Here is a 27,991-nt window from a genome sequence, read left to right as displayed (position 1 = left end):
TTGAAAGTGTATATGACCTAGTTAATGTGACCTATTTAAAGTGTATATGACCTAGTTAATGTGACCTATTTAAAGTGTATATGACCTAGTTAATGTGACCTTTTGAAAGTGTATATGACCTAGTTAATGTGACCTATTTAAAGTGTATATGACCTAGTTCATGTGACGTATTTTAAGTGTATATGACTTAGTTAATGTGACCTTTTTAATGTACTGAACAGATGAGCATACCTGGAAATAAAATGCAATTGCCAAACATGAATATTCCACACAAAGGTCAAAATGACAGGTCATTTTGATGTGTTTTGTTATTCTATACTATGTAAGTAACATACAACATAACACACAGAAATGATATACAATGTTTTTATTCCAGTGTTGAAGCACCTAGAGTATAAAATAATAATCAACTGTGTATAGCTGTAATTACTTATAACATGGAAAAAGTTAAATGCGCTGATACATCCCTTTCAATCGGACTAGATACACCAAAACTGTGGTCCGACGTCTTACGCTGATGACGTTTGACACCAGGGGGCGCTGTTCCACCAACAATTAAACACCTGGGAACGTCGTCCCACCAACGATTAAAATCCACAAAAAACAGAGATGAGAAAAAAGTTTTCTTGTGTACCTTGTACAAATTAAGCACAGAAAGGGCTGAAGTCAAAAAGACAGTATCGGAAAATAGCAGAGTTTGTTGGTAAATACCAGAGAAAAAAATCATTGCTGTAATACATATATTCATTAATAGGTCTAGATCATGCAATAATAACAATTTGTAAAGTCGCGTCAAAACCACAAAAAAATGGCAAATAGTTCTAAATATAGCACTCCTGGTTTATATTTAATGGTTGTGTCACTATGGTGACGAGTAGGTTCTCACATTGAGGCTCCGTACTCATAAAAGGGAGAGGGTCGTACAAAAATTCACATCCTCTAACGATATAGTCCACATATAACCGGGCGAGTTTTTGAAGTGTGACAATGAATTACGTCACTTACATACAACCTTTATTATTAAAATTGAAAACAATTCAAATGAAAATGAAAACAACAACTACAATCATTTCCTCAACCTAAAAGTGACAGCCACCATTATTTTTAATATGTTTATTTGATCAAATCAAAATGCATTGGTACAAAGTGTTTACGTCATTACGTCGGATTCACACCATACAAAGTTTTGTGTCATTTCTCTTGCATTAAAAATGATTAAAATCTTAAAATAAAATAAAATCTCTGTATAAAAACTGATCATAGTATCTGTGAGGGTTAAAAAGACAGTGCACATTCACAAAAAAGTTGTAGAAAAGATCAAGGAAAATTCACCGCTCCACAGCTCCTTAATTCTATTAATAGAGACATATCCCTTCAACAATACCCCTTAAAAGGACCTAATCTATTTATAGACATCTGTCTTCTATTATGGACCTCTTCCTACATTTATTATAAACATTTCCCAAATCTATTTATAGACATCTTCGTCTTCTATTAAAAGACATGTTCCTGTATTCACCAACGTCTCCTCGAATATTTCAATTATAAGTTAGTATCTGGATATTTGTAATGTAACATGACCAATAAACAGTTCACCTATTTTCGCCTATTTATTTCAAAAACTTATTTTTAATACATGCAATATAATTTAATCTGAAATTGAATTAAATTGCTGTTAATACATTAAAATTGAATAAAATCCAGTTTAAAATTTTGACCGATTTTTTGAATTTCATTGACCGACATCATACTGGGTCGAGGTTTCCCTTTAGGTAAGGCAATACATTCTGTGGGTAAATTTCAGTTCAGGAAAACAATCTAAGTTGAACTGTTTTATGAAACAGAAGCTTTTGGATTTTGAAAAAGATATATTTTTTCAAATCTATGATGAGGCAAGAGAAAGAGCTGTGGAGAAAGTGAGGGAGTGGGGAAGGCTATTGTTTGTGTCGAGGTACACCCGACAGGTAACCGTACAGGTGTTAGCAATATAACATCACTTTGATTAACATCATAGAAGTTTATTGTAGAAAAATAATCATTCTAACATACCATTTGTTATGTAGCGAGTATAATCATATATATATATATCTATCATATATACATTTCTTTGGGTCACTCTATAAGACTTTGAGCATATATATAGTTATTTATATACTGATACATAGATAGGGAGGTGATTAACAAGCCACAATATTCTCAGAGTTTTACCCCCGAAATCGCTTGCTATTCAACCCTAGTAGTTTGTGTCACTTCTCTAGGATATAACATAAAAGGAAAATCAAAGACATGAAGGATTTGGAGATATAACTAGATCATATAAATTTACTGTAGCGGGTTGAGGATTAACAAATGCAGCTATTAACACATGTATATAACAAAAAAAAAATGCAAATCAAATGAAAATGAACTTATTACTATTATGACTCCTCAATAAAGCAAGAAGCTATCAAAACTCTCCTTTGGTCAGTAGCATATAGTGGCCGACTACACTTACATAACAAACAGGGTGTCCAGACCGCCACTGGTCACTCCTCAGGACACTGTACAGTGGGCAGGAGGGGCTGTAACACCCTCCTATCAGGTAGCTTCCATGTAAACATGAAAACCAAAATGGCAGAATATCAGTAATTTTACAAATAAAATATTTTTTGGTAAATACATTATAATGTTGGGGGATATCTTACAGTCTGGGAATTTCTGGCGGACATCACAAGAAAATGGTTTACATAGATTACTAGTACGAACATACTACAGTATTTTAACTTGTCACGATAGAACAATTGCGGCAATACTAGGGCTGGCACCAAGGGGAGGTAACCAGGAGAGGGAAGCAAGGGGGAGATAAGTAGATGTATCGGGGAATATATCACTACGATTGTCAACAATCTTTTTTAAACAAACCCAGACTTTATTGCATGGATTTCCATAAATTTTCAGAAAATTAAAGCTTTAACCATTCTTGCAGTTACTGGTCTATATCTACCCGAACCCAAAATCAGACCCTTGTGAAAAAACACCTCTGGGGAGAAATAAGGGGAGAAACAGGTGAAGAAAAACAGGTGATTAACATAGGTGAAATCCAAATACGGAAGTCACAGGTGAAATTGATACAAGTAGGATTGAAGTAAACCATATTTCATAAAAACAAATACAGCTGTTGGGAAGTACACCGAACAGTCTTCACCAGACTCAACAGTAACGTCAGAAACTTTACCCTATAAAATTCCTAATAACAAGTTGTAAATATTGCTGAATTATCTTTTACCCTCGGAAGTCTACATACCTATCTACCAAACCATAATAAAGTAAAATTTGTTAGATGAGGAACCATCACAGGGGACCTGTATGTTTATGATAGTAAAACCAGTCTAATTCTATCACCTCCCGGGGACCTGTATGTTTATGATAGTAAAAACAGTCTAATTATGTCAGGTCCCGGGGACCTGTATGTTTATGGTAGTAAAACCAGTCTAATTCTGTCACGTCCCAGGGACCTGTATGTTTATGGTCGTAAAACCAGTCTAATTCTGTCACGTCCTGGGAACCTGTATGTTTAAGGCTGTAAAACCAGTCTAATTATGTCACGTCCCGGGGACCTGTATGTTTATGGTAGTAAAACCAATCTAATTCTGTCACGTCCCAGGGACCTGTATGTTTATGGTAGAAAAACCAGGCTAATTCTGTCCCGTCCCGGGGACCTGTATGTTTATGGTCGTAAAACCGGTCTAATTCAGTCACGCCCTGGGGACATGTATGCTTATGGTAGTAAAACCAGTCTAATTCTGTCACGTCCAGGGGACCTGTATGTTTATGGTAGAAAAACCAGTCTAATTCTGTCCCGTCCCGGGGACCTGTATGTTTATGGTCGTAAAACCAGTCTAATTCAGTCACGCCCTGGGGACATGTATGTTTATGGTAGTAAAACCAGTCTAATTCTGTCACGTCCCGGGGACCTATATGTTTATGGTAGTAAAACCAGTCTAATTCTGTCACGTCCCGGGTACCTGTATGTTTATGGTAGTAAAACCAGTCTAATTCTGTCACGTCCCGGGGACCTGTATGTTTATGGTAGTAAAACCAGTCTAATTATGTCACGTCCCGGGGACCTGTATGTTTATGGTAGTAAAACCAGTCTAATTCTGTCACATTAGATCTTCCTACCACTGAACAAACTGGTAAGGTAAAAAGTTGATGTTCTACCACTGAACAAACTGGTAAGGTAAAAAGTTGATGTTCTACCACTGAACAAACTGGTAAGGTAAAAAGTTGTGTTCTACCACTGAACAAACTGGTAAGGTAAAAAGTTGTGTTCTACCACTGAACAAACTGGTAAGGTAAAAAGTTGATGTTCTACCACTGAACAAACTGGTAAGGTAAAAAGTTTTAAAATGTCCTACCCCACAGTAAAATCTTACTAAAGCAAAATTTGGCGTCAATTGTGATAAAAATCTGAGCTGTCTAGAAATAAGATAAAACATTTGGCTTAACGCTATAAACGTGGATTGCACATAAACAGGGGAATATAGTGACAGACTGCAGACACAATTTTTGATGTCAGGGAAAGTTATCCTACTCAAACTTAAACAAATTGCACTGTTAACATTCAGTAAACAAAATATACAAAATCATCAAAATCATCCTACATAAAAATATTGCAGCGAAAGGGGAGACAACTCCCACCCGACTATGTACATATATATATATATAGATATATATCTCAACTACTACATCATTAGATTAAATTTTCTTTGGTTAAAATCTTTATAATTACAAAAATGCTAAAAGTAACATGATAAATTGTCTGTACCTCGATGGCAGTAATAATGACGAGAACATTTCTCACACCGCCTCTGAACACTTTGTTAGTTAAACGACAAAGATAAATTTCTTTCACTGAATATTTGCATTTTTGTTGTATTCAGCAGTGTAATAAGCCAAATGACTAATTGGGGACAAATGTTTTACGACATCTCTACCAGTATTATATCTTAATACAACTTTACAACATAGTATCAGTACAAGGTTTCACGTTGACTTGGTGTAACTTTTCACATCAGTATGAAATTTATCTGATTTTTTATTTTTTTTATTTCTTAAAAAAGTTCAAATCTAACTAAGAGAGATTCTAAACAATTATATGAAAACAAGTGACATAATAAATGTCTATTTAAAAGAAGGCCGTGGAATAAATACTCTATTTTTTCAGTTCACCCTTTTAAGCAGACGAAGTATCAAGTGACGGGTGAGAAATTTCACATCAAACATTGCATATTATTTATTAGCACTGAATAAGTAAACATAATGATAAAACATGCTTATTTCTCTATACATCTATAAAGTTCACATGAAAACAGCAAACAAACAGATACCTATTGCACAGGGTGGTATCTCACTATCTCACAAGTATGTACAGACTCTGTGGTAGGCACTGGAGAAACGAGGCCAGGATACAGTGACGGGAAAACTTGGGGGGCCTCAGCATCCCTACATACAATGAACCTAATATATTATAAGTGGCCTTATACATTAAACCTGGGTGTTCTGGAAACTTCTTGCAGGGTAACTTTTCTGTTTAGATTGTGCCAGTTTCAGTGTGGTAACATGTAGCCTTAGTAGAAATATGGGTAGGCGTTTTATTTCAGTTCTACATTTACCTAAGGGTATCATTGTAGATGTTTCTGACCTCGGACTACGCCAAGGTTTCATGGCAGTGAAGTGAGACTTTCATTTTTGTAAAAATCAAGTTTGGTTAGTTTTGAATGTTAAAAAGAATCATCAATCAAAAGAAATCAACGCTGGACTTTTTGTTGTTGTTGTCTGTAAAGATTGTCCTTTGTTAATCTAAACTGATTTACTATTAGGTCCTCAAACTTGGGGTAATTCTGAGCCTATTAAGGAGATGGGCGATCGCGTACGACCCGGATCACCCTCCCGTACGACCCGGATCACCCTCCCGTACGACCCGGATCACCCTCCCGTACACTGTAAGGAGGTGGGCGATCGCGTACGACCCGGATCACCGTACACTGTACATACCTCGATAAGAAGCCTCTAACCCTAACAAATATCATAAACATACATTTTTGATTTACACTTTGTAGATTCAACACTGACAGGGTGTCTTGATAAAAGAGGGAAAAAAGTAAGCCTCTTTTTCAAATCAGCTGTACATTTCTTTGCCTTGTAATGTACTTAAAAAGTTCGAAATCACAAAAACGTTATATGCCAACATGGCACATACATTCTCAACAAATTTTCTTAAAATGAACATTTGATTGTTTATAGCAAATTTAAAAGGTAAACTTAAGGGAAAATTATAACAGGGCAAAAACTATGCACAGCCATGATTTGACCTTTGACACAGGTCATCATCAGTTGACCTGTAACAAGGTCCACCATGAGTCAATTTTGGCTACAGGTCTTTTCAAGTTGAACTCTGACATAGGTCATTCACAGGTTGACCTTTGAGAGAGGTCACTCTGAACTGCCTATTAAATTGAGGTGTGTGCTTGTGTCATGTGATAACATCTATCACGATTTGATTACGCTCATTTCACGATGTGCTGTACCCATGTACCTAATATCCACATAGACCGGTCAAGCTCAGTCAACGACAACAATGGACTGATCCAGAAGCAGTGGACCGGTCCAGATCAGCCCCATGGGCAGCAATGGACTAATCCAGATCAGCTCTGCAGGCAGCAGTGGACCTGTCCAGATCAACCCTATGGACAACAATGGACAGGTCCAGATCAGCCTGACGGGTAACAATGGACCGATCCAGAATGCATTAGACTTGTCCATCCCCACAGGCACTATCAGTAAACTGATCTAGATCGTAAATGTACTAGTTTGAGAAGAAGAGATATCTGAGGTACTAAGGGATGAAGGAACAATAAGGTGAATAGGTACTTGTCCGATACAGCATTCACACAAACACACAGTCTTATGTATAAACGTTTTAAAAATGACAATAAACTGACCGACAGGCGAAGTGAAATGGTAACTGACCGTCGCCCACTGACGACCTCAGGCTAAATACTGAAGTTAGCATGAATGGTGACCGCATGGCTAATCGCCCCACGTACCACCGGTAGAGCCACACATTACAGACTTTGGCAAAAATTCTAATAATCAATCAAATATAAAAATATTTAACAAGACTTTCAATTCACAAATACATGTAATGGTTTACCATTACTGTAACACAACAACAATAATTGTAAAAAAAAAAAAAAATGAAGAATAGTCCAAAATGCCTTTTTTTTGGAAAAATCTGCGGATAAAATGCACAACTGAGCATGAGCAACTGACTATATACAAAACAGGTGTCGGCTCTCGCTTTAACGTTCAACAACCGAGCCGGTTAACAATGCTCACGCACTTGGCTAGCACAAGAATACGTGTAAATGTGAAGCTACTAATTCCTTATACTTTGGCTATTAGCTATTAAAATGTTGTTGTGCCTGAGCACTGTCTACACACATATATAGCACCTCTCGTACAGCCCTCTGTCAGCTGTCATAGTGTGTAGTCCACAGTTTCTACCACAAAAATTGAGCAATTTCTTTTTGCAAAATTGTTTTTTTTCTTCATATTAATGTTTCAAATTCATTGCAACCCTGAAATATTGCACTCAATTTATGTATTTTTACACACATTGTTTAATAAAGAGTTCCAACAAAACCTCTCACTCTGAACACGTCGCGACTAGACAACTACCGTAGCCGGCGCTGAACACACTACCGCGACCAGTCGCAAGACCAGTTCTGAACACGCTACGGCCTGCTGGCCGTTCCTCTACCGTATACAGGCCTACAGAACCAGTGTTAATCAACAACAATTGTATATAATAGAAACATCTTTGTGTCAAAATAGTATAAACAAAAAAAAAGAATAAACAAAAATGACATAAAGCAAAGAGCTAACCGTGTTAGGGTTTGAACACATGTACTGTTATCGTCTTGCTGCGAGCCAACCACGGCTCCAGAGTAACCATACCACCGCACAATATCTATCAACTCTCCATCCTGGGTAGCCCCAAATCATTTCCATTGTCACTGCAGGTTCCTATGGAACACGAGCATGCCCGTCCTAGTGGGACGCCTATAGCCATAGCAGCCTAGTCTTCCATATATTTGCACCAAAAATTGCTGGTTCACACACACATACACTCACCGTTGACAGAGTAATAAGTGACAGATAAAAACGAGCCTACAACACAGATAACAGGTAACTGTAGGTATACATTGATTTTGTAGTGAAAAGGTATAAAAAGTATCTTTGTATAAAAATAGATTAAGCTACCCTTCCAGGAAATACTGTTGTAGAATCACTGAGATTGACGTCTATAGCTCCCCGGCTTACTGGCACTGGGCAAGCCCCCCTACCTATATACCCCAATAGGCTTGGCGGCTTCCATGCTAGCCCTGAGTCAGGGCTGCCACTTCTCTTTTGGAGGCTGTAACTATTGCCCTCATCTTTGTGGGGCCATAACATTTGCCCTTCTCCTTTAGGGGCCGTAACTGTTGCCCTTCTCCTTTAGGGGCCGTAACTGTTGCCCTTCTCCACATTGTGGCTCTAAACGTTGCCATACTGCCTCAGTTGATAGGGATCCCTAGGATTGTCTGGTGCCCCTACACACTGCCTCAGAACTCCCAGCCCCCACCTGGGCTATGCTGCAGATTGCTTTGAAGTTTCTCTATACTAGCTGATCGGTCAAATTCATCCCAGTCTTCATCAGGCGACTCAATCGCCTTTTGTAACTTGTCAATTTTTGTACACCGCTCGTAACGCGGCTTTACACTACCCGAGTTACTGACATCCTCATTCTCCTTTTCAAGGTCATCGTCAGTATCATCTCCCTCGCTCACCTCCACCCCCTCGTCACGCGACACGCTACTTTGTAGACACGTTGTATAGCCCCCTGTCGTTGTGGTTTTAGTTTTGTCCAGCTGCCGCCCCTCAGACACATACTGGGGATTGGAGCGTTTGCGTTTGTTGACACCCACCTGGGGCAGAACCTGTAATGCTGCTTGTTTGTACTGGGCCTCGTCTCCTGAACCTGCATGTTCCTCCTTCCCCTCATCACCCTGGGACGATGCTTTGGATGATAGTGGAGATGCCTCACCAGAAACACGGTCATCCTCTAGCTCTTCCCCATTTTCCCTTTCACTTTCCAAAGGCCCAGGTTGTTTGGAGTTCACAGGCTCAAACTGTGGGAACAACCACTGCCCAGAGCCTTCGTTGCCCTGGAAACTGGGTTGAAACTGGTTGCCATCTCCAGACATACTAGAGATATCACTCTGGTCGGAGTTGTCGTCAGTTGGCTCAGACTTTACCATATTTCCTGAGAAGTCGCTAAAGCTAGAGCCAGATGCTGGACCTGGTGTGTTCCCGGCATGCTGCTGTTGTTTGGCCCGCATGCGGTGATTGTGAAACCAGTTGATAACGGTCTTAACCCCAACATTGAGTTCGTTAGCCAAACCTTCGATGGTACTCTGGTTTGGGTATGGGTCCTGGTTGTATGCCATTCGTAATTTTTCCTTTTGATCTTCATTGAAAAAGACTCGAGGGCGTTTGGGTGCTGACGGCGAGTCGTAGGAACGATCATCCACACTACTGCTTCTTCTCCGGCGCTGGGCTATAAACAAACAATGCAATCAGTTAGACTAAACTGAAAGAAATAGTTAACACACTACTGTACAAAGGCAAATATTCCCCCAGTTAAACTTTCACTTTTTGATTCAGCAGTGAGTTTTTTCCCTCTAGGGTTTCATTCATCATTCAAAGAGTAAAGTCTATATATAAAGTGAACTGTGAACTAACATTTACTGTGGATCTGAACCCAGCCTCGTAACAGATAGAGAACTACAGCTGAACCCAGCCTCGTAACAGATAGAGAACAACAGCTGAACCCAGCCTCGTAACAGATACTGACTGTATCACAAACTGATGTCATCTCATAAAATCACAGTACTGTCCTGTATCACATACTGATGTCACCCCAGAAACAAACAGTACTGTCCTGTATGACATACTGATCTCATCGCATAAACACACAGTACTGTCCTGTATCACATACTGATGTCACCCCGGAAACACACAGTACTGTCCTGTATCACATACTGATGTCATCTCATAAACACACAGTACCGTCCTGTATCACAAACTGATGTCATCTCATAACCACACAGTACTGTCCTGTATCACAAACTGATGTCATCTCATAAACACATAGTACTGGCCTGTATCACAAACTGATGTCATCTCATAAAATCACAGTCCTGTCCTGTATCACATACTGATGTCATCTCATAAACACACAGTCCTGTCCTGTATCCCAAACTGATGTCATCTCATAAACACACAGTACCGTCCTGTATCACAAACTGATGTCATCTCATAAAATCACAGTCCTGTCCTGTATCACATACTGATGTCATCTCATAAACACACAGTCCTGTCCTGTATCCCAAACTGATGTCATCTCATAAACACACAGTACTGTTCTGTATCACAAACTGATGTCATCTCATAAACTCACAGTACTGTCCTGTATCACATACTGATGTCACCTCAGAAACACACAGTACTGTCCTGTATCACAAACTGATGTCATCTCATAAACTCACAGTACTGTCCTGTATCACAAACTGATGTCATCTCATAAAATCACAGTCCTGTCCTGTATCACATACTGATGTCATCTCATAAACACACAGTACCGTCCTGTATCACAAACTGATGTCATCTCATAAAATCACAGTCCTGTCCTGTATCACATACTGATGTCATCTCATAAACACACAGTACTGTCCTGTATCACAAACTGATGTCACCTCAGAAACAAACAGTACTGTCCTGTTTCACAAACTGATGTCATCTCATAAACACACAGTACCGTCCTGTATCACAAACTGATGTCACCCCAGAAACACACAGTACTGTCCTGTATCACAAACTGATGTCACCTCATAAACACACAGTACTGTCCTGTATCACAAACTGATGTCATCTCATAAACACAGATTACTGTCCTGTATCACATACTGATGTCATCTCATAAACACACAGTACTGTCCTGTATCACAAACTGTTGTCATTTCATAAACACACAGCTCTGTCCTGATCAATATCATATCCTGATACCAGGCCCATGTCAGCTCTGTCCTACATCAAAAACCTGCCCTGATTCCAGGTCCCTGTGACTACGTCAGCTCTGTCCTCGATTATTAACATGCCCTGATACCAGGCCTCAGTGACTAAGACAGCTCTGTCCTACATCAATATCATGTCCTGATACAAGGCCCCTGTGGCTAAGTCAGCTCTGTCCTACATCAATAACAAGTCCTTATACCTGGCCCCTGTGACTAAGTCAGCTCTGTCCTACATCAATATCAAGTCCTGATACCAGGTCCCTGTGACTTAGTCAGCTCTTTCCTACACAAATGTCATGTCCTGATACCAGGTCCCTGTGACTAAGACAGCTCTGTCCTACATCAATACCATGTCCTGATACCAGGCCTCTGTGACTAAGTCAGCTCTGTCCTAGAATATTAACATGCCCTGATACCAGGCCTCAGTGACTAAGACAGCTCTGTCCTACATCAATAAAATGCCCTGATACCAGGCCCCTGTGGCTAAGTCAGCTCTGTCCTACACCAATGTCATGTCCTGATACCAGGTCCCTGTGATTAAGTCAGCTCTGTTCTACATCAATACCATGTCCTGATACCAAGCCCCTGTGACCAAGTCAGCTCTGTCCTGATCAATATGATATCCTGATACCAGGCCCATGTGACTAAGACAGCTCTGTCGTACATCAATATCATGTCCTGATACAAGGCACCTGTGGCTAAGTCAGCTCTGTCCTACACCAATGTCATGTCCTGATACCAGGTCCCTCTGATTAAGTCAGCTCTGTCCTACATCAATAACATGTCCTAATACCAAGCCCCTGTGACTAAGTCACCTCTGTCCTGATCAATATCATATCCTGATACCAGGCCCAGGTGACTAAGTCATCTCTGTCCTACATCAAAAACCTGCCCTGATTCCAGGCCCCTGTGACTACGTCAGCGCTGGCCTAAATTATTAACATGCGCTGATACCAGGCCCCTGTGACTAAGACAGCTATGTCCTACATCAATAAAATGTCCTGATACCAGGTCCCTGTGTCTAAGTCAGCTCTGTCCTACATCAATACCATGTCCTGATACCAAGCCCCTGTGGCTAAGTCAGCTCTGTCCTACATCAATAAAATGTCCTGATACCAGGCCCCTGTGGCTAAGTCAGCTCTGTCCTACATCAATAACAAGTCCTAATACAAGATCCCTGTGACTAAGTCAGCTCTGTCCTACATCAATTACTAGCTCTGATACAAGGCCCCTGTGTCCTTATCAATAACATGTCATGATACCAGGTCCCTGTGCCTTAGTCAGCTCTTTCCTACACCAATACCATGTCCTGATACCAGGCCCCTGTGACTAAGACAGCTATGTCCTACATCAATAAAATGTCCTGATGCCAGGTCCCTGTGTCTAAGTCAGCTCTGTCCTACATCAATAACAAGTCCTAATACCAGATCCCTGTGACTAAGTCAGCTCTGTCCTACATCAATAACTAGCTCTGATACAAGGCCCCTGTGTCCTTATCAATGAAATGTCATGATACCATGTCCTGATACCAGGCCTCTGTGACTAAGTCAGCTCTGTCCTACATCAATAACAAGTCCTAATACCAGGTCCATGTGAATAAAACAGTTCTGTCCTCATCAATAAAATGTCCTGATACCAGGCCCCTGTGACTTAGTCAGCTCTGTCCTACACATATACCAAGTCCATGTGAATAAAACAGTTCTGTCCTCGTCAATAAAATGTCCTGATACCAGGCCCCTGTGACTAAATCAGCTCTGTCCTACATCAAAAACCTGCCCTGATACCAGGCCCCTGTGATTGAGTCAGCTCTGTCCTACATCAATAACAAGTCCTGATACCAAGTCCATGTGAATAAAACAGTTCTGTCCTCGTCAATAAAATGTCCTGGTACCAGGCCCCTGTGACTAAGACAGCTCTGTCCTACATCAATACCATGTCCTGATACCAGGCCTCTGTGACTAGGACAGCTCTGTCCTACATTAATAAAATGTCCTGATACCAGGCCTCTGTGACTAAGACAGCTCTGTCCTACATCAATAACTAGCCCTGATACTTGGCCCCTGTGAATAAGTCAGCTCTGTTCTCATCAACAATATCTCCTGAAACCAGGCCCCAGTGACTTAGTCTTACCTACCAATCCTGATTATATTTCTGGTTTCATATTTAAGATTGTTTTTCAAAAACTGATGGATTTTTTTTCAAAATTTTGCAATGAAATGATTTTTTTTTTCTAAGTTAATATGAAAACGCTCTACTGAACACATTATTCCCAATATTTCCCAGATTTAAAAGGCGTTTTTGAAGTGTAGTGAGAATGAAGTACCTTTGATTTCGTTCTGGTAGTGCTTGAGGCGATCTACATTGTGCGGATCGCTCAACCATAGGTGCATTTTTATGAAGGGCTCACGCCCTTTGATACTGAGCATATGCCAGGGTTTGGGCTTAGACAGGAGCTCACTAACTGAGCCCTGCGAAAGCCCAAGCACAGCCTCTCCAAACAGCTTCTGGCCAAGATTGTGAAACTGGAGAACATCCTTGACCCTAGATGTCAATTCCAAGGTGTCAATCTCTGAGGTCATGGCCACAACTTCCAACATGGAGGATGGATAGGAGAAGGAAGCCCAGTTGTAGTGTTGCCCGAGGATTTGGGCAGGGGTACTGTGCTGTGGGAGGATCTGTTGACGGTGATGGAGATGGTGAAGGGGATGGTCGGGAGGTACTTGGGTGCTCGCGACAGCTACAGGGGTCGACTTTTCCAGGGGCGACACTGGCGTGAAGGAGAAACAAAAAACTCAAGGTAGGACCGTGTGGATTGGTTGGTACACACGAGTTATTACAGGGATTAGTAGGACTGTTCTGACACACGGGGTTAAATGTTAGTGACACAATCACTTGGTATATAGGTTGATATGGCCGATCAGTAGGAAGCGTTACATTGGTTAGTTCAAACCTAAGGCGCTCTGTTATGAGAAACTGGTCATCCAAACCAAGCTTCAGACCAACTTAAATGCTTTTTTTAAGTGCAATTTTCCAGGCATTACAGAGAACATTGTTTAAATTTTCTGAATTTAGCCATTACAGGTTTTCATAGATAACAAGATTTACTTTCTTTCAAATTCATCCAAAAAACAATGCAGCTGATAAATGTTTTTTTATATTTTACATGAATATTAGCATGCCTAAACCGAAACCATCCGAGAAAGAATTATAATGTTAGTTCCATTCAATTTTCAACTTTCTAAACTGCAACTAAAATGTACTTTTCTATGAATGGAAATTACTGCCACGCAGCAAAGTCTGAATTTTTAAACTCGGGACAAAGCTCTTGATCATTTTTTGTTTATTTTATTTGAATTGTTTCCGATTAAAGTCCTGCATTTCAGAATTTTGGTTTTCCTATCAGAAATGATTTATCAAAGCTATTGTCATGCCAGAAAGAAACAGTTTCTGATGCAGAGTTGAATTTTTTGGTAGTGGTATGGGGATTCTTAAAGCTCTAAGTTGACCTGACCCCTAACCCTTAACCTAATCTATTTTTGGTTGGTTGTATGGTACTAATATGTATAACATTTATTAATTACTTGTCTGATCTTGAAATAAGGTGACACAATCGAACTATCAATAAAAAAGAAGAGGAAACTGATCAAATTAACATTTTCTAACTTTATGACACAGCTGATCAATAACGTAACAGCTAATCCTATAATGTGACCAGTCAGACTGAATTACAGCTAATCCTATAGTGTGACCAGTCAGACTGATTTACAGCTAATCCTATAGTGTGACCAGTCAGACTGAATTACAGCTAATCCTATAGTGTGACCAGTCAGACTGATTTATAGCTAATCCTATAATGTGACCAGAAAGGCTGATTTACAGCTAATCCTATAGCGTGACCAGTCAGACTGATTTATAGCTAATCCTATAGTGTGACCAGTGAGACTGATTAACAGCTAATCCTATAATGTGACCAGTCAGACTGATTTACAGCTAATCCTATAATGTGACCAGTGACACTCATTTACAGCTAATCCTATAATGTGACCAGTCAGACTGATCTACAGCTAATCCTATAATGTGACCAGTCAGACTGATTAACAGCTAATCCTATAATGTGACCAGTCAGACTGATTAACAGCTAATCCTATAATGTGACCAGTCAGACTGATTAACAGCTAATCCTATAGTGTGACCAGTGACACTGATTTACAGCTAATCCTATAGTGTGACCAGTCAGACTGATTTACAGCTAATCCTATAATGTGACCAGTCAGACTGATTAACAGCTAATCCTATAATGTGACCAGTCAGACTGATTAACAGCTAATCCTATAATGTGACCAGTCAGACTGATTAACAGCTAATCCTATAGAGTGACCAGTGACACTCATTTACAGCTAATCCTATAGTGTGACCAGTCAGACTGATTTACAGCTAATCATATAGTGTGACCAGTCAATCTGATTTATAGCTAATCTTATAATGTGACCAGTCAGACTGATGAACAGCTAATCCTATAGAGTGACCAGTGACACTGATTTACAGCTAATCCTATAGTGTGACCAGTCAGACTGATTTACAGCTAATCATATAGTGTGACCAGTCAATCTGATTTATAGCTAATCTTATAATGTGACCAGTCAGACTGATGAACAGCTAATCCTATAGAGTGACCAGTGACACTGATTTACAGCTAATCCTATAGTGTGACCAGTCAGACTGATTTACAGCTAATCATATAGTGTGACCAGTCAATCTGATTTATAGCTAATCTTATAATGTGACCAGTCAGACTGATGAACAGCTAATCCTATAGAGTGACCAGTGACACTGATTTACAGCTAATCCTATAGTGTGACCGGTCAGACTGATTTACAGCTAATCCTATAGTGTGACCAGTGAGACAGATTTACAGCTAATCCTATAGTGTGACCAGTCTGACTGATTTATAGCTAATCCTATAGTGTGACCAGTCAGACAGATTACCAGCTAATCCTATAATGTGACCAGTCAGACTGATTAACAGCTAATCCTATAGAGTGACCAGTGACACTCATTTACAGCTAATCCTATAGTGTGACCAGTCAGACTGATCTACAGCTAATCCTATAATGTGACCAGTCAGACTGATTTACAGCTAATCCTATAATGTGACCCGTCAGACTGATTAACAGCTAATCCTATAGTGTGACCAGTCAGACTGATTTATAGCTAATCCTATAGTGGGACCAGTCAGACTGATTTACAGCTAATCCTATAATGTGACCAGTCAGACAGATTAAACCTAATCTCATAGTGTGACCAGTCAGACAGATTTACAGCTAATCCTATAGTGTGACCAGTCAATCTGGTTTACAGCTAATCCTATAGTGTGACCAGTCAGACTGATTTACAGCTAATCCTATAGTGTGACCAGTCAGACAGATTAACAGCTAATCCTATAATGTGACCAGTCAGACTGATTAACAGCTAATCCTATAATGTGACCAGTGACACTGATTTACAGCTAATCATATAGTGTGACCAGTCAATCTGATTTACAGCTAATCCTATAGTGTGACCAGTCAAGACTGATTTACAGCTAATCCTATAGTGTGACCAGTCAGACTGATTTACAGCTAATCCTATAGTGTGACCAGTCAGACAGATTAACAGCTAATCCTATAATGTGACCAGTCAGACTGATTAACAGCTAATCCTATAATGTGACCAGTGACACTGATTTACAGCTAATCATATAGTGTGACCAGTCAATCTGATTTACAGCTAATCCTATAGTGTGACCAGTCAAGACTGATTTACAGCTTATCCTATAGTGTGACCAGTCAGACTGATTTACAGCTTATCCTATAGTGTGACCAGTCAGACAGATTAACAGCTAATCCTATAATGTGACCAGTCAGACAGATTTACAACTAATCCTATAGTGTGACCAGTCAATCTGATTTACAGATAATCCTATAGTGTGACCAGTCAAACTGGTTTACAGCTAATCCTATAGTGTGACCAGTCAAGACTGATTTAAAGCTAATCCTATAATGTGACCAGTCAGACAGATTTACAGCTAATCTTATAGTGTGACCAGTCAGACAGATTGACAACTAATCCTATAGTGTGACCAGTCAGACAGATTAAACCTAATCTTATAGTGTGACCAGTCAGACAGATTTACAGCTAATCCTATAGTGTGACCAGTCAATCTGATTTACAGCTAATCCTATAGTGTGACCAGTCAGACAGATTTACAGCTAATCCTATAGTGTGACCAGACAAACTGGTTATTGGTGGAAGTATTAAAAGTACTGACATAGAACTCAACAGGATTTATGATATTATTTTACTGTAAATATGATTTATAGTATTATTTTACTTTAGTTAGATTTAAAATATCAATTTTACAATATGTTTTGTAAAATTATTATTCCTGTAAGTGTTATTTGGCTGTAAGCATGACTTAAAATTATGATTCTAGCAGTAAGCATGATTTGTTACAAATGTGATTGAATTAGGATTTTTATTGCAAATTTGACTTGTTATCTACTGTAAATATGATGATAACTGTTACAAACATGATTTGTTGTGGTGTATATGATAGTAGATCCTGGAAATATGACTGTGTATAAATATGACTGTGTATAAATGTAAATGTGACTGTGTATAAATGTAAATGTGACTGTGTATAAATGTAAATGTGTATAAATGTAAATGTGACTGTGTATAAATGTAAATGTGTATAAATGTGACTGTGTATAGATGTGACTGTGTATAAATGTAAATGTGACTGTGTATAAATGTAAATGTGACTGTGTATAAATGTAAATGTGTATAAATGTGACTGTGTATAAATGTGACTGTGTATAAATGTGACTGTGTATAAATGTGAGTGTTTTAAGCATGATGTGTGGGAGCGCGACTTTGAATACATGTATTAGTATAGGTCAGCATTCAGGAGGGATACGGGGCATACAGGAGTATATATATATATAGGCCGGGGGTTAAGGGCGCCTTCTGCCATGCATCCATCCTCCATCTTGTTACGATATGTGGATAAATATGTATATATACATAAGATAGAAATGCATTTTTGTTTAATAAGACATGCACATCGTTATAGATATATACTGGATTAGAGGCATGTATCTGTTGGTACACGCTGTTTATTGGCCGCGGTATGACATCAGAGATTCTTAGACATTAACAAAGCTGTTAGGACTTTCCAAATTATATCAGCAGGAGATACATAGACTAAATATAGAATTACCTCCCTTCCTACTAGCTAGCCTCCTTACTAATTAAGATATCAGCAGAGTTATCTCCCTTCCCACCAGCTAGCCTCCTTACTAATTACAATATCAGCAGAGTTATCTCCCTTCCCACTAGCTAGCCTCCTTACTAATTACAATATCAGCAGAGTTACTTTCCTTCCCACTCCACAATTAGCCTCCTTCCCAATTACAATATCAGCATAGTTATCTCCCTTCCCACTCCACAGCCTCCTCACTAATTACAATATCAGCAGAGTTACTTTCCTTCCCACTACACAATTAGCCTCCTTCCCAATTACAATATCAGCATAGTTATCTCCCTTTCCACTCCACAATAAGCCTCCTTCCCAATAACAATCTCAGTAGAGTTATCTCCCATCCCACTCCATAATTAGCCTCCTTCTCAATCAATAAACTGACCTTTTTTCTGTAAGATACATCCATGCGGAAAAGCTAGACAGATACAACTTAGGTTCCCAGTGTAAAGATATCCAACATATATACGACAATCTCCCTTGTTACAGTCAAACAAACTGATTTTACAACTTTTTGTCAACACCTGCAAGATTTATATAGAAAGGTCTGCAATAGTATAACTATACTATAAGCACTTCCTGAACTTTTGCACCAACTTCTGAACTTTTCTGCATCTTACAAAGTCTAAGTCTGTTCACTGCTATGAAACCTTGAACGTACAGCCCTCTCAACAGATGAAGCCTGTACCTGTTGATTACGAGACCCCTTCCCCTGGCTACCGATCGCTTCCTCTAGGCATTGCCCTGGAGTCCACAGTAAATTGGCTTGCTGAGTTAGCATCATGCTGGTTAGATGCTTACAAGAGCAGTACGTCTAGTAACACTTGGAAGAGGAAATGTCAACCTCCATCGCTTGTATTTCACCCAACTAAAAATGATCGAATCCTGCCAATCCAGGTGCATTCATCTAATCTGATTTACATGGCAACCACTATGTTACTTTGACCCAGGAGGCTCGGTTGTTCTATCAGCCTACACGTGTCCAGGCTGGCCAGTTTTAATGGAAAGTGAATTGAAATACAAATGATGGATGAGGCAAGCAAATGTTGACCCCAAGGCAGTCAAGATGACCACACGGCTTGACCACAGATTCCTCCTCCAAGCTAATTGTCCTTGTTACTAGCATTCAGGTACAACAATGCTTACATAGTTTTTTAATCATTGTTGGAAAAAAATCTGCGAGTTAATAAAATTGAATCATTATTGACAGCAAAAGCTGATCTAATATTATAATATCTCAACATCACTGACTTATCTTGAGAATTAATAAAGAATTATCTCGTTAAAATAACATAACAAAATGATTGATAAAAATTCCAACAGCATTTCATCAGATCACCTACATTGTTCTCCTGGTACACGGACAATGGCCGATCTCATCAGTTTCTCTGGCGGGATGTGATACTGCGATGCCACCAGTTTGGGGATAGCCTCACCGTCCTCTAGAAAGATCTGCATTCTAATGAAGGGTTCTCTCCCTTTTTGTGTGAGCATGTGCCAGGGTTTGGGGCGTGCAAGGAGATCGCTGACAGAGCCCTGGGATAGGCCTAGAACACTCTCCCCAAACAGGCGCTGACTGATCGAATACTGACTTAATGTTTCTTTAACCTGTTTAACCAGCTCCTCTGTGCCAATGGTGCCGTACTTGTCAAACTGTTCTTGTGTAATAGGGGGCAGCACTGCCCTCAGGGGTTTGTTAGAGGACACGCCCACATGGGGTCGTGACATCACAGAGTTGGCAATGCTTTGCATGCGTTGTAGTGGCGATATACACTCTGCTGGGGCGTAGGATCCAAAGCGAGGTTTGTCGTAGCCGTTCTCGTGACCATTCATCTTCGGTCTAACTAAAAAAAAGGCACTTCCTGCATGATGAATAGGGTCAGAGGGCGACTTGTCGGAGCTGCCAGAGGTGGGGGTTGTTGGTGCCGAGTTGCTATGCTTACTCAGGTCGATGGGCCCATTAGACTGGAAACCGTTAAACTGTGCCGCCCCCAAATCATCTGAGGTACTATCTGGAGGCTCGGTCTTTACTGTCATGTTCTCTGGCGAACTGTGTGAGCGACGTATCTCACCAGGCTCCTGGTCCTCCTTCTGCACATTTACAGCAAGGCGTGCTAGCTCCTGCTGGTACATGGAGCTGGCAGCAAGGTTTCCTGCACTTTCAGCGGCTTTCGCCAGCTTGAGGAGTTCTTGTCTGTAGATGCGTTCAACCATTTCTTTGGAGGACACAGAGTTTTCCACACTGTCTCTATGTCGCTCTCCATCCATACTGTATTTCCGTGAGTGAGATGTGTGATGTGCATGATTGGATGAGGACACAGAGTTCGGACTGCGTAGTGCCACCTGGTGGTCAGAAACTTGGGCAAGTCGTGTCATCTCCTGCTGGTATATGCTACTAGCCATGGCCGATGCCACCTGGTGCTGAAACGGAAATAAATACCAATGTTTGTCAAGGAGTATGTTAATTAAAGCTGCACATAGAGCTCTAGATACCACTAAATCTTGATCTTTAATAGTTATTAAGCATGATATACATGGACAGATAACATTGGATTAAACTTCAGTCTTGATTGGATCAGTGATGATCTGTTGTTTCAACCAAACTTGCAGACCAAGCAATATTACCTGGAATTTAAAATCAGGATTGACACTGTGACCTGTGAACTACATTAACTTGCTGTACATTAATCTTAACTTGACCGACATTATTTTACTGTGACCAACATTGTGGTGGTCTCTTAGTCTTACCTGTTCCATGGCTTTTTTCATATGCATAGCTTTTTGAGCATCATTAAGGATTTGAGCAATGCGTTCCTCGGTGTGCGAGTCATCATGCTGCACGCTAGGCACAAGGTGCTGCGAGCCTGTGAACATTACGGGGAGCAGAGAGTTAAACACAGATGATGACATCCCACCACTGCCACCAGTTACCGCGGTGACTGCCGCTGTTGCTGCCTTGTTTGCTGCAAGAGAAATCATCGTCATGGTAACAAGGCACATTAGTAGTTATGTTACCCATCACCATGGCAACATGTGACCTTGAAGTCTCACAATTGACCTTCGAAGGTATCATGTGACCTTGAAATGTCACATGGCACCTTCAAATGCTACACGTGATTCAGAAATGTCACATGACTATTAAATTGTTTGGAGAGGCAGCAAACAGCGGGCAGTAAACTTGGCAGTGGATCAGTGTTTTATACAACATAGGCCACACCAAACGCATTCCCTGTTCTGGGGGGATTCTGGCAAAATGATGTTCTCCATTTGTAATTTACTGATTTTCAGCAATACTTTCTCTTTCCTGAAAACTGGGCATGGTTCCAATTAAAATAAAATAGGAAGAAAGTTTCATAGCAAGAGAGTGAGGAGAACCAGAGATGAATTTGGTGAGGCCTTGCATAATAAACAAAAGCTTATTTTAAAAATTTAAGCGGTAACAGTGGAACTGTATATATCGCATCTGAAAATACTGGTCTGCTAGTGCGATACTAGTGATTCACCTGAGCTAACTAGTCCTTTTGTTTTGTGTAAGTTATCACAATATCACTTCACTGGTAATAGTATTTCTTTCCAATAATGGCTAAAAATACAGAAATCTATTACGTGTTACCATTTCCTACAGCCTTACCGTACATCTATTGCACTAGGAGGATTTTATATCACAACGACTTTTTCTATTTCATGCTGGTAAGGTTTCCTTCATGTTCTCTTACAATTTACATAGGAACAAATCTATTGAACTAGTGGTGTGAATTATCAGGTAACGCTAACCCGTAAGTTATCAGAACCATCAAGCTCAAATCATAACATCAATATTTATTGATAGAGATTGTATACAGTATGCAGCTGACTTGATACAAAGATAAGACAGATATAGACCCTAGGTTTAAACTGAGCAAAAAATGGGATGGCATGTATCAGCTTTAAAAATTCTAATCAACTAGCCTTAAATTAGTTCATGAAATATAAGAGGATCTTTTTTCTTTTTTTCCTGACCTGAAAAGACTTCGAAATGTTGCTGTTTAAAGGAGTTAAAATGGACAAGTAATAAAATCTTGAACAGTAACATGCAGAAAAGAAAAGGACTCACTTTTCTTTGGTGATATAGCCTTGAGGCTTAGAATGTTGCGATCGTCAGTGGCCCACTGGTACATCTTCCGGTATGATTCTCGCCCCTTCTCTGTCAGTTTGTCCCAAGACTTGGGTTTGGACAGCAGTTCGCTGACCGTACCCTGTGAAAGGCCTAACACATGTTTAGCGAACAGGCGCTGACCAATATTGTGTATACTCAAAAGTTCCCGTATTGTCTTTGCCACGAGGGCCGTATCAAGGCCCTGGGAGTTACTGGACTCTTGCTTCACCACACCGCCTAGCCCCACATAGTTTGATATTAAAGGTCCATTTCCAAAAGGGAAGAACTGTGGCGATGGCGGAGGAATTTGTGACACATCAGAACTAGGAATGCTGGGTACTCGTTCAAATGTTCGTTTTGGTGAGGATTTGTCTGACTCGACCCCACCCCCACTACCACTGGAGGGCGTGGAGGGGGTTGAAATCCGGGACACATCCTGATGTTGCTGCGACTGCTCCCGCTGTTGTTGTTGTTGTTGTTCCCTTTGCTGCTGCTGGTATGTTGCTGCAATTTCTTCGCCCAACATTGACGCGAATGCTTCGGCATTTTCGGAGAGAGCGGGGGTTGAATCGCCTGTAAGGAAGGTGAGAGATGTACATGAAAGCCATGTCAGGTAGCCTTGTTAGAAGGGAGAATACAAATCTACACCATGCAGTCAGCCAGCATATTAATGCCTTAATGCAGTTATTTGGGGGTTTCCTCCTTTGTTTGTCTCTGCTATTGCCAAAACATTGATTTTCAGCTGATTTTCTGTCCTGTTTTTTGGTTTGTTCTCAAATCATATTGTCATTATCAAATGCCTTTCATGACACTCAACACCTTTCTTAATTAGGCACGAGATATTACGAGGGCCCTTATTAGGGGCCACTCTAGTATGACACGGGGAGGGATGCCTCGATTGACACCTCTGTTAGAGCTAAAGCAACAACTCCATCGGGGCTCAAAAGAGGGACTAGTGCCCAGGGGCTCCATTAAAAGAGAGGAAGCTTGAGAGATAGAGCATGCTTTTTTCTCCCGAGAACATTCCATTAAGCCTCAAGGGGATGGATTATTCCATTGCAGCCCAAGAGAGGAAATTTCCATTGAGGCCACAAAGAAGGCGATCCCCAAAAGGTCCAACAGAAAGAACGCCCAATGACGCTCAACAGAGGAATTCCTATGGAAGCCAAGTGAGGGAATTTCCATTGAGAAACGACAAAGGGAATCTATATTTAGGCTCAAGAGAGAGAACCTCCATTGTGATTAAAATGAAGGGTCCCTTAAATGAGGCCTGAAGGATAAGGGCTGGAGCGAAGGATAGGAAATGAAACTGTGCTCACAGGTGTTATAAACAAAATGTTAGTAAACAACTTCAGTATGGCTTTATTAGTGGAGAAATAGTGAGTGAAAATGTGATGGTGATGTAATATCTCCGATCTAAATTAGTACCACGGAATACACACACGCCATTTATAGATGTTCCCCTCCATTTATTTCCATTATTAAGGTTAAATGAAAAGTGAAAGAGAAATGATATCCTAGATCCAACCTATTATCAACACAGAACACACACATGCCATTCTATATGTGTCTTCTATCACATTTTCCTTCCCTTCCATGAACAATTGTTAACAATTTTAGTAATGCACTTGAGAACTGTTATAACTTCAGTGTAAATACAAGACACTCCTCATTATCTCCAATCAAACAATCAATAAAATTAAAATTATTTTTTCCATCGATTCTTACATGTTAGGACAGGTTTGATATTAATTGCTTTATCATTGTCTCAAATCATTCATATTAACAAAGTCTGCCCTACATCGACTTTTACCAGAAGTTATATTCAAACTTCAAAATCAACCTTATTTTTCAGACTTTGACAAAGTGAAGTGAGAACAATTGCGATGTAGCTATGTTTAACATCAATAGGAATGGCACATGTGTTGTCTGTGGTCCCACGTCTAGTAAAGGGAGGTAACAAACCTGACATCTCGCTCTTGGCCACTTTCACTGTAGTGTTTTCCGACTGGAGACTCTTGTTTTTCTCCAAAAGTAGCATCTCCAGAGACTTGGATTTGTTATCATCTCCGGATTCTTCAGTCCTTTGGGAAAACTCGATGGATTTGAGCACGCTGAAAGGTTAATGGAAATGGTATTATAAGTCAAGGTCACTTCAGCCATTCAAGGTCATTTCAGCCATTCAAGGGTGATTAAGTTAAACGGATGTTAATTTTTACATACAAACAGTATCAGTGACTTAATTTGAGGTCATTTTGTCCCTCCAAGGTTATTGTTATTTAAAACAAGCTGTCCAGCTCTTCATCGCTGACCACTGGTAAGTCTATAACTATGATATTGGGTAAGGGTTAAGGTTAGGGTTGGGGCTAGGGAAAAGGGGGAAGGGGAGAGGTAGGAGTAGAAAGGAAGGGGAGGGAGGGGTAGGAAATAGGAGAGGGAATAAAGGGGTAGGTAAGAAAAGGAGGGGAAGGGGGAAGAAAGGGAGGAGGGAGGGGTAGGAAAAGGGAGAGGAAATATATGGGTAGGTAAGAAAGGAAGGGGAAGGAGGAGGGGGAAGGGTAGGGCAAGGGAGGAGGGATAAGAAAGGGGGAGGGGAGGGGAGGGAGGAGGGGTAAGAAAGGGAGGAAAAGGGAGGAGGGAACGGAGGAGTAAGGGTGGATTAAGAGTATGGGTGATTGAGTATAAGGTCATACGTACACAAGTTCACGTTTCACCTCCTCATAGTCTCCCTGTGACCGCATCTTTTCCTCCATCACTCTGAATGCCTCATTTTTTAGAGTTAGTTCTTCCTCCAGCTTAGACACCTGTAAACAAAAGTATAATACATTTAAAACTTCTCCAGGTTAGACACCTGTAAACAAAGGTATAATACATTTAAAACTTCTCCAGGTTAGACACCTGTAAACAAGGTATAACACATTTAAAACTTCTCCAGCTTAGACACCTGTAAACAAAGGTATAATACATTTAAAACTTCTACCTTTTGTTTAATTATTTCCCCTTCCCTACCTTAGCTTCTTCTTAATTGTTGTATGTGTAACACACGTGTCAGTGATCAGTGATGTTATGTACACACAGTAGTGTATGTGTGACACATTTGTCAGTGATGTTATGTACACACAGTAGTGTATGTGTGACACACATGTCAGTGATGTTATGTACACACAGTAGCATATGTATGTCACACATGTCTGTGATCAGTGATGTTATGTACACACAGTAGTGTATGTGTGACACACGTGTCAGTGATGTTATGTACACACAGTAGTGTATGTGTGACACACGTGTCAGTGATGTTATGTACACACAGTAGTGTATGTGTGACACACTTGTCAGTGATGTTATGTACACACAGTAGTGTATGTGTGACACATGTGTCAGTGATGTTATGTACACATAGTCGTGTATGTGTGACACACGTGTCAGTGATGTTATGTACACACAGTCGTGTATGTATGACACACGTGTCAGTGATGTTATGTCCACACAGTAGTGTATGTGTGACACAAGTGTCAGTGATCAGTGATGTCATGTACACACAGTAGTGTATGTGTGACACACATGTCAGTGATGTTATGTACACACAGTAGTGTATGTGTGACACACGTGTCAGTGATGTTATGTACACATAGTCGTGTATGTGTGACGCACGTGTCAGTGATGTTATGTACACACAGTAGCATATGTGTGACACAAGTGTCAGTGATCAGTGATGTTATGTACACACAGTAGTGTATGTGTGACACAAGTGTCAGTGATCAGTGATGTCATGTACACACAGTAGTGTATGTGTGACACACGTGTCAGTGATTTTATGTACACACAGTAGTGTATGTGTGACACACGAGTCAGGGATCAGTGATGTTATGTACACACAGTAGCATATGTGTGACACACGTGTCAGTGATCAGTGATGTTATGTACACACAGTTGTGTATGTGTGANTCGTGTATGTATGACACACGTGTCAGTGATGTTATGTACACACAGTAGTGTATGTGTGACACACGTGTCAGTGATCAGTGATGTTATGTACACACAGTAGCATATGTGTGACACACGTGTCAGTGATCAGTGAGGTTAAGACACACATAGTAGTGTATGTGTGAGACATACTCTGTGATGCTGACAAGCCATATATTAGTTAGACTGCCGCCATTTTGACTTTTGTCGGTACAGAGTCCCCAGACAAAACCCGTCCAAAACCCCTAATTTCATTTTACGGCTGTAAAAAATGCACTTTGGTGAATGGTACAGGCCTGTGGGATCACCACCTCTGTCGCCGTCGTCGTCGCCGCCGCAGGCTCAACGACAGTGTCACCCTGTGTGAACTCAGTGGTATAATCTATAGCGAGTCGCTTCATTCTTACATAATATATTGCAACTGGAAAATGGGTTTTTAAATGTTCTCAGCCAATCAAGACAATACTGATATAAAAAACTCCCTTATGTTCAGAATTTGTACGCGGGTTGACTTATACTGCTATAGATATACAGCTTAATGGACTGAGATCTGTGGAGATATGAAGATGATCATCAACTCTACAGATAGAACCAAAGGCTAAAAATATTTTAGTTATTGCCTTTTCAGAACGATAATCAATTAAACTAACAGTTAATAAGCCTAGATCTATTAATCTAAAACAATAGAATTTTACTACTTATATCTTACAGTTTAACAGTTAATAAATTTGACATTACTCTTTACCATGGTTTATAGATAATGCACAAAAAATAAAAATCAATTAAAAATAATCCTCGTAATCTATGGCATTCAGCGGATATTATTGATCTGCCGGATCGACTGATGCATCGGCACGGCAACAGCTGTCAATAATTGATTGCCATTCATCACATCACCATGGTAACCGCTCACTTGCCAACAAAGCCTGCATCAGAAATCAATGAAGTTTTCAATAGGGAGTCATTTGTTCGACAGGACTCTAGAATCAATACTGGATAACATTGATTCTCTGTCCCCACCGGATCAACTTACATTACAAATACAATAAAACATTTTATCAGGGGAAATTCTCCTTGCCTGATTAAAAAGAGAATGAATACAGGGCTTACGTATCTGGGGGACAGTCACCAAACACAGCACATCAACTGTCAGCCTTTCTGATGTTATGTAATAATGTTACTGTCTTAGTCTACTCTCTCAAAGACACGCACCCATCTACACAAACACTGGTGTCTCTATAACCTAGTCTACTGTCTCAAAGACAAGCACCCATCTACACAATCACTGGTGTCTTTATAACCTAGTCTACTCTCTCAAAGACAAGCACCCATCTACACAATCACTGGTGTCTTTATAACCTAGTCTACTGTCTCAAAGACAAGCACCCATCTACACAAACACTGGTGTCTTTATAACCTAGTCTACTGTCTCAA

The 27,991-nt window shown here is 40.2% G+C and overlaps 1 protein-coding gene across 5 annotated transcripts in view; it reads right to left on the bottom strand.

The window, feature by feature from the left end:
- Nucleotides 1-350: 350 nt before the first annotated feature.
- LOC110464065 (homeobox protein cut-like 1) overlaps nt 351-27,991 on the bottom strand; it is a 123,619-nt gene continuing 95,978 nt past the window's right edge. For 2 of the 5 annotated variants that reach the window (XM_021519087.1, XM_021519090.1), the window contains 7 exons: nt 25,292-25,398; nt 24,560-24,708; nt 22,553-23,167; nt 21,208-21,422; nt 19,803-20,880; nt 13,483-13,926; nt 351-9,643 (listed from right to left, as the gene is read on the bottom strand). In XM_021519087.1, coding sequence (XP_021374762.1) covers nt 8,649-9,643; nt 13,483-13,926; nt 19,803-20,880; nt 21,208-21,422; nt 22,553-23,167; nt 24,560-24,708; nt 25,292-25,398 — 3,603 coding nt within the window. In that variant the 3' untranslated portion in view covers nt 351-8,648. The remainder of the gene's footprint in view (nt 9,644-13,482; nt 13,927-19,802; nt 20,881-21,207; nt 21,423-22,552; nt 23,168-24,559; nt 24,709-25,291; nt 25,399-27,991) is intronic. The other 3 variants (XR_002464464.1, XM_021519088.1, XM_021519089.1) reach the window with 3 other exon arrangements.

This window comes from Mizuhopecten yessoensis, unplaced genomic scaffold, assembly GCF_002113885.1.
Source record: "Mizuhopecten yessoensis strain PY_sf001 unplaced genomic scaffold, ASM211388v2 scaffold10953, whole genome shotgun sequence".
Taxonomy (NCBI): domain Eukaryota; kingdom Metazoa; phylum Mollusca; class Bivalvia; order Pectinida; family Pectinidae; genus Mizuhopecten; species Mizuhopecten yessoensis.
The sequence above is the reverse complement of the archived record's forward strand: the minus strand, read 5'-3'. Positions and strand labels throughout refer to the sequence as shown.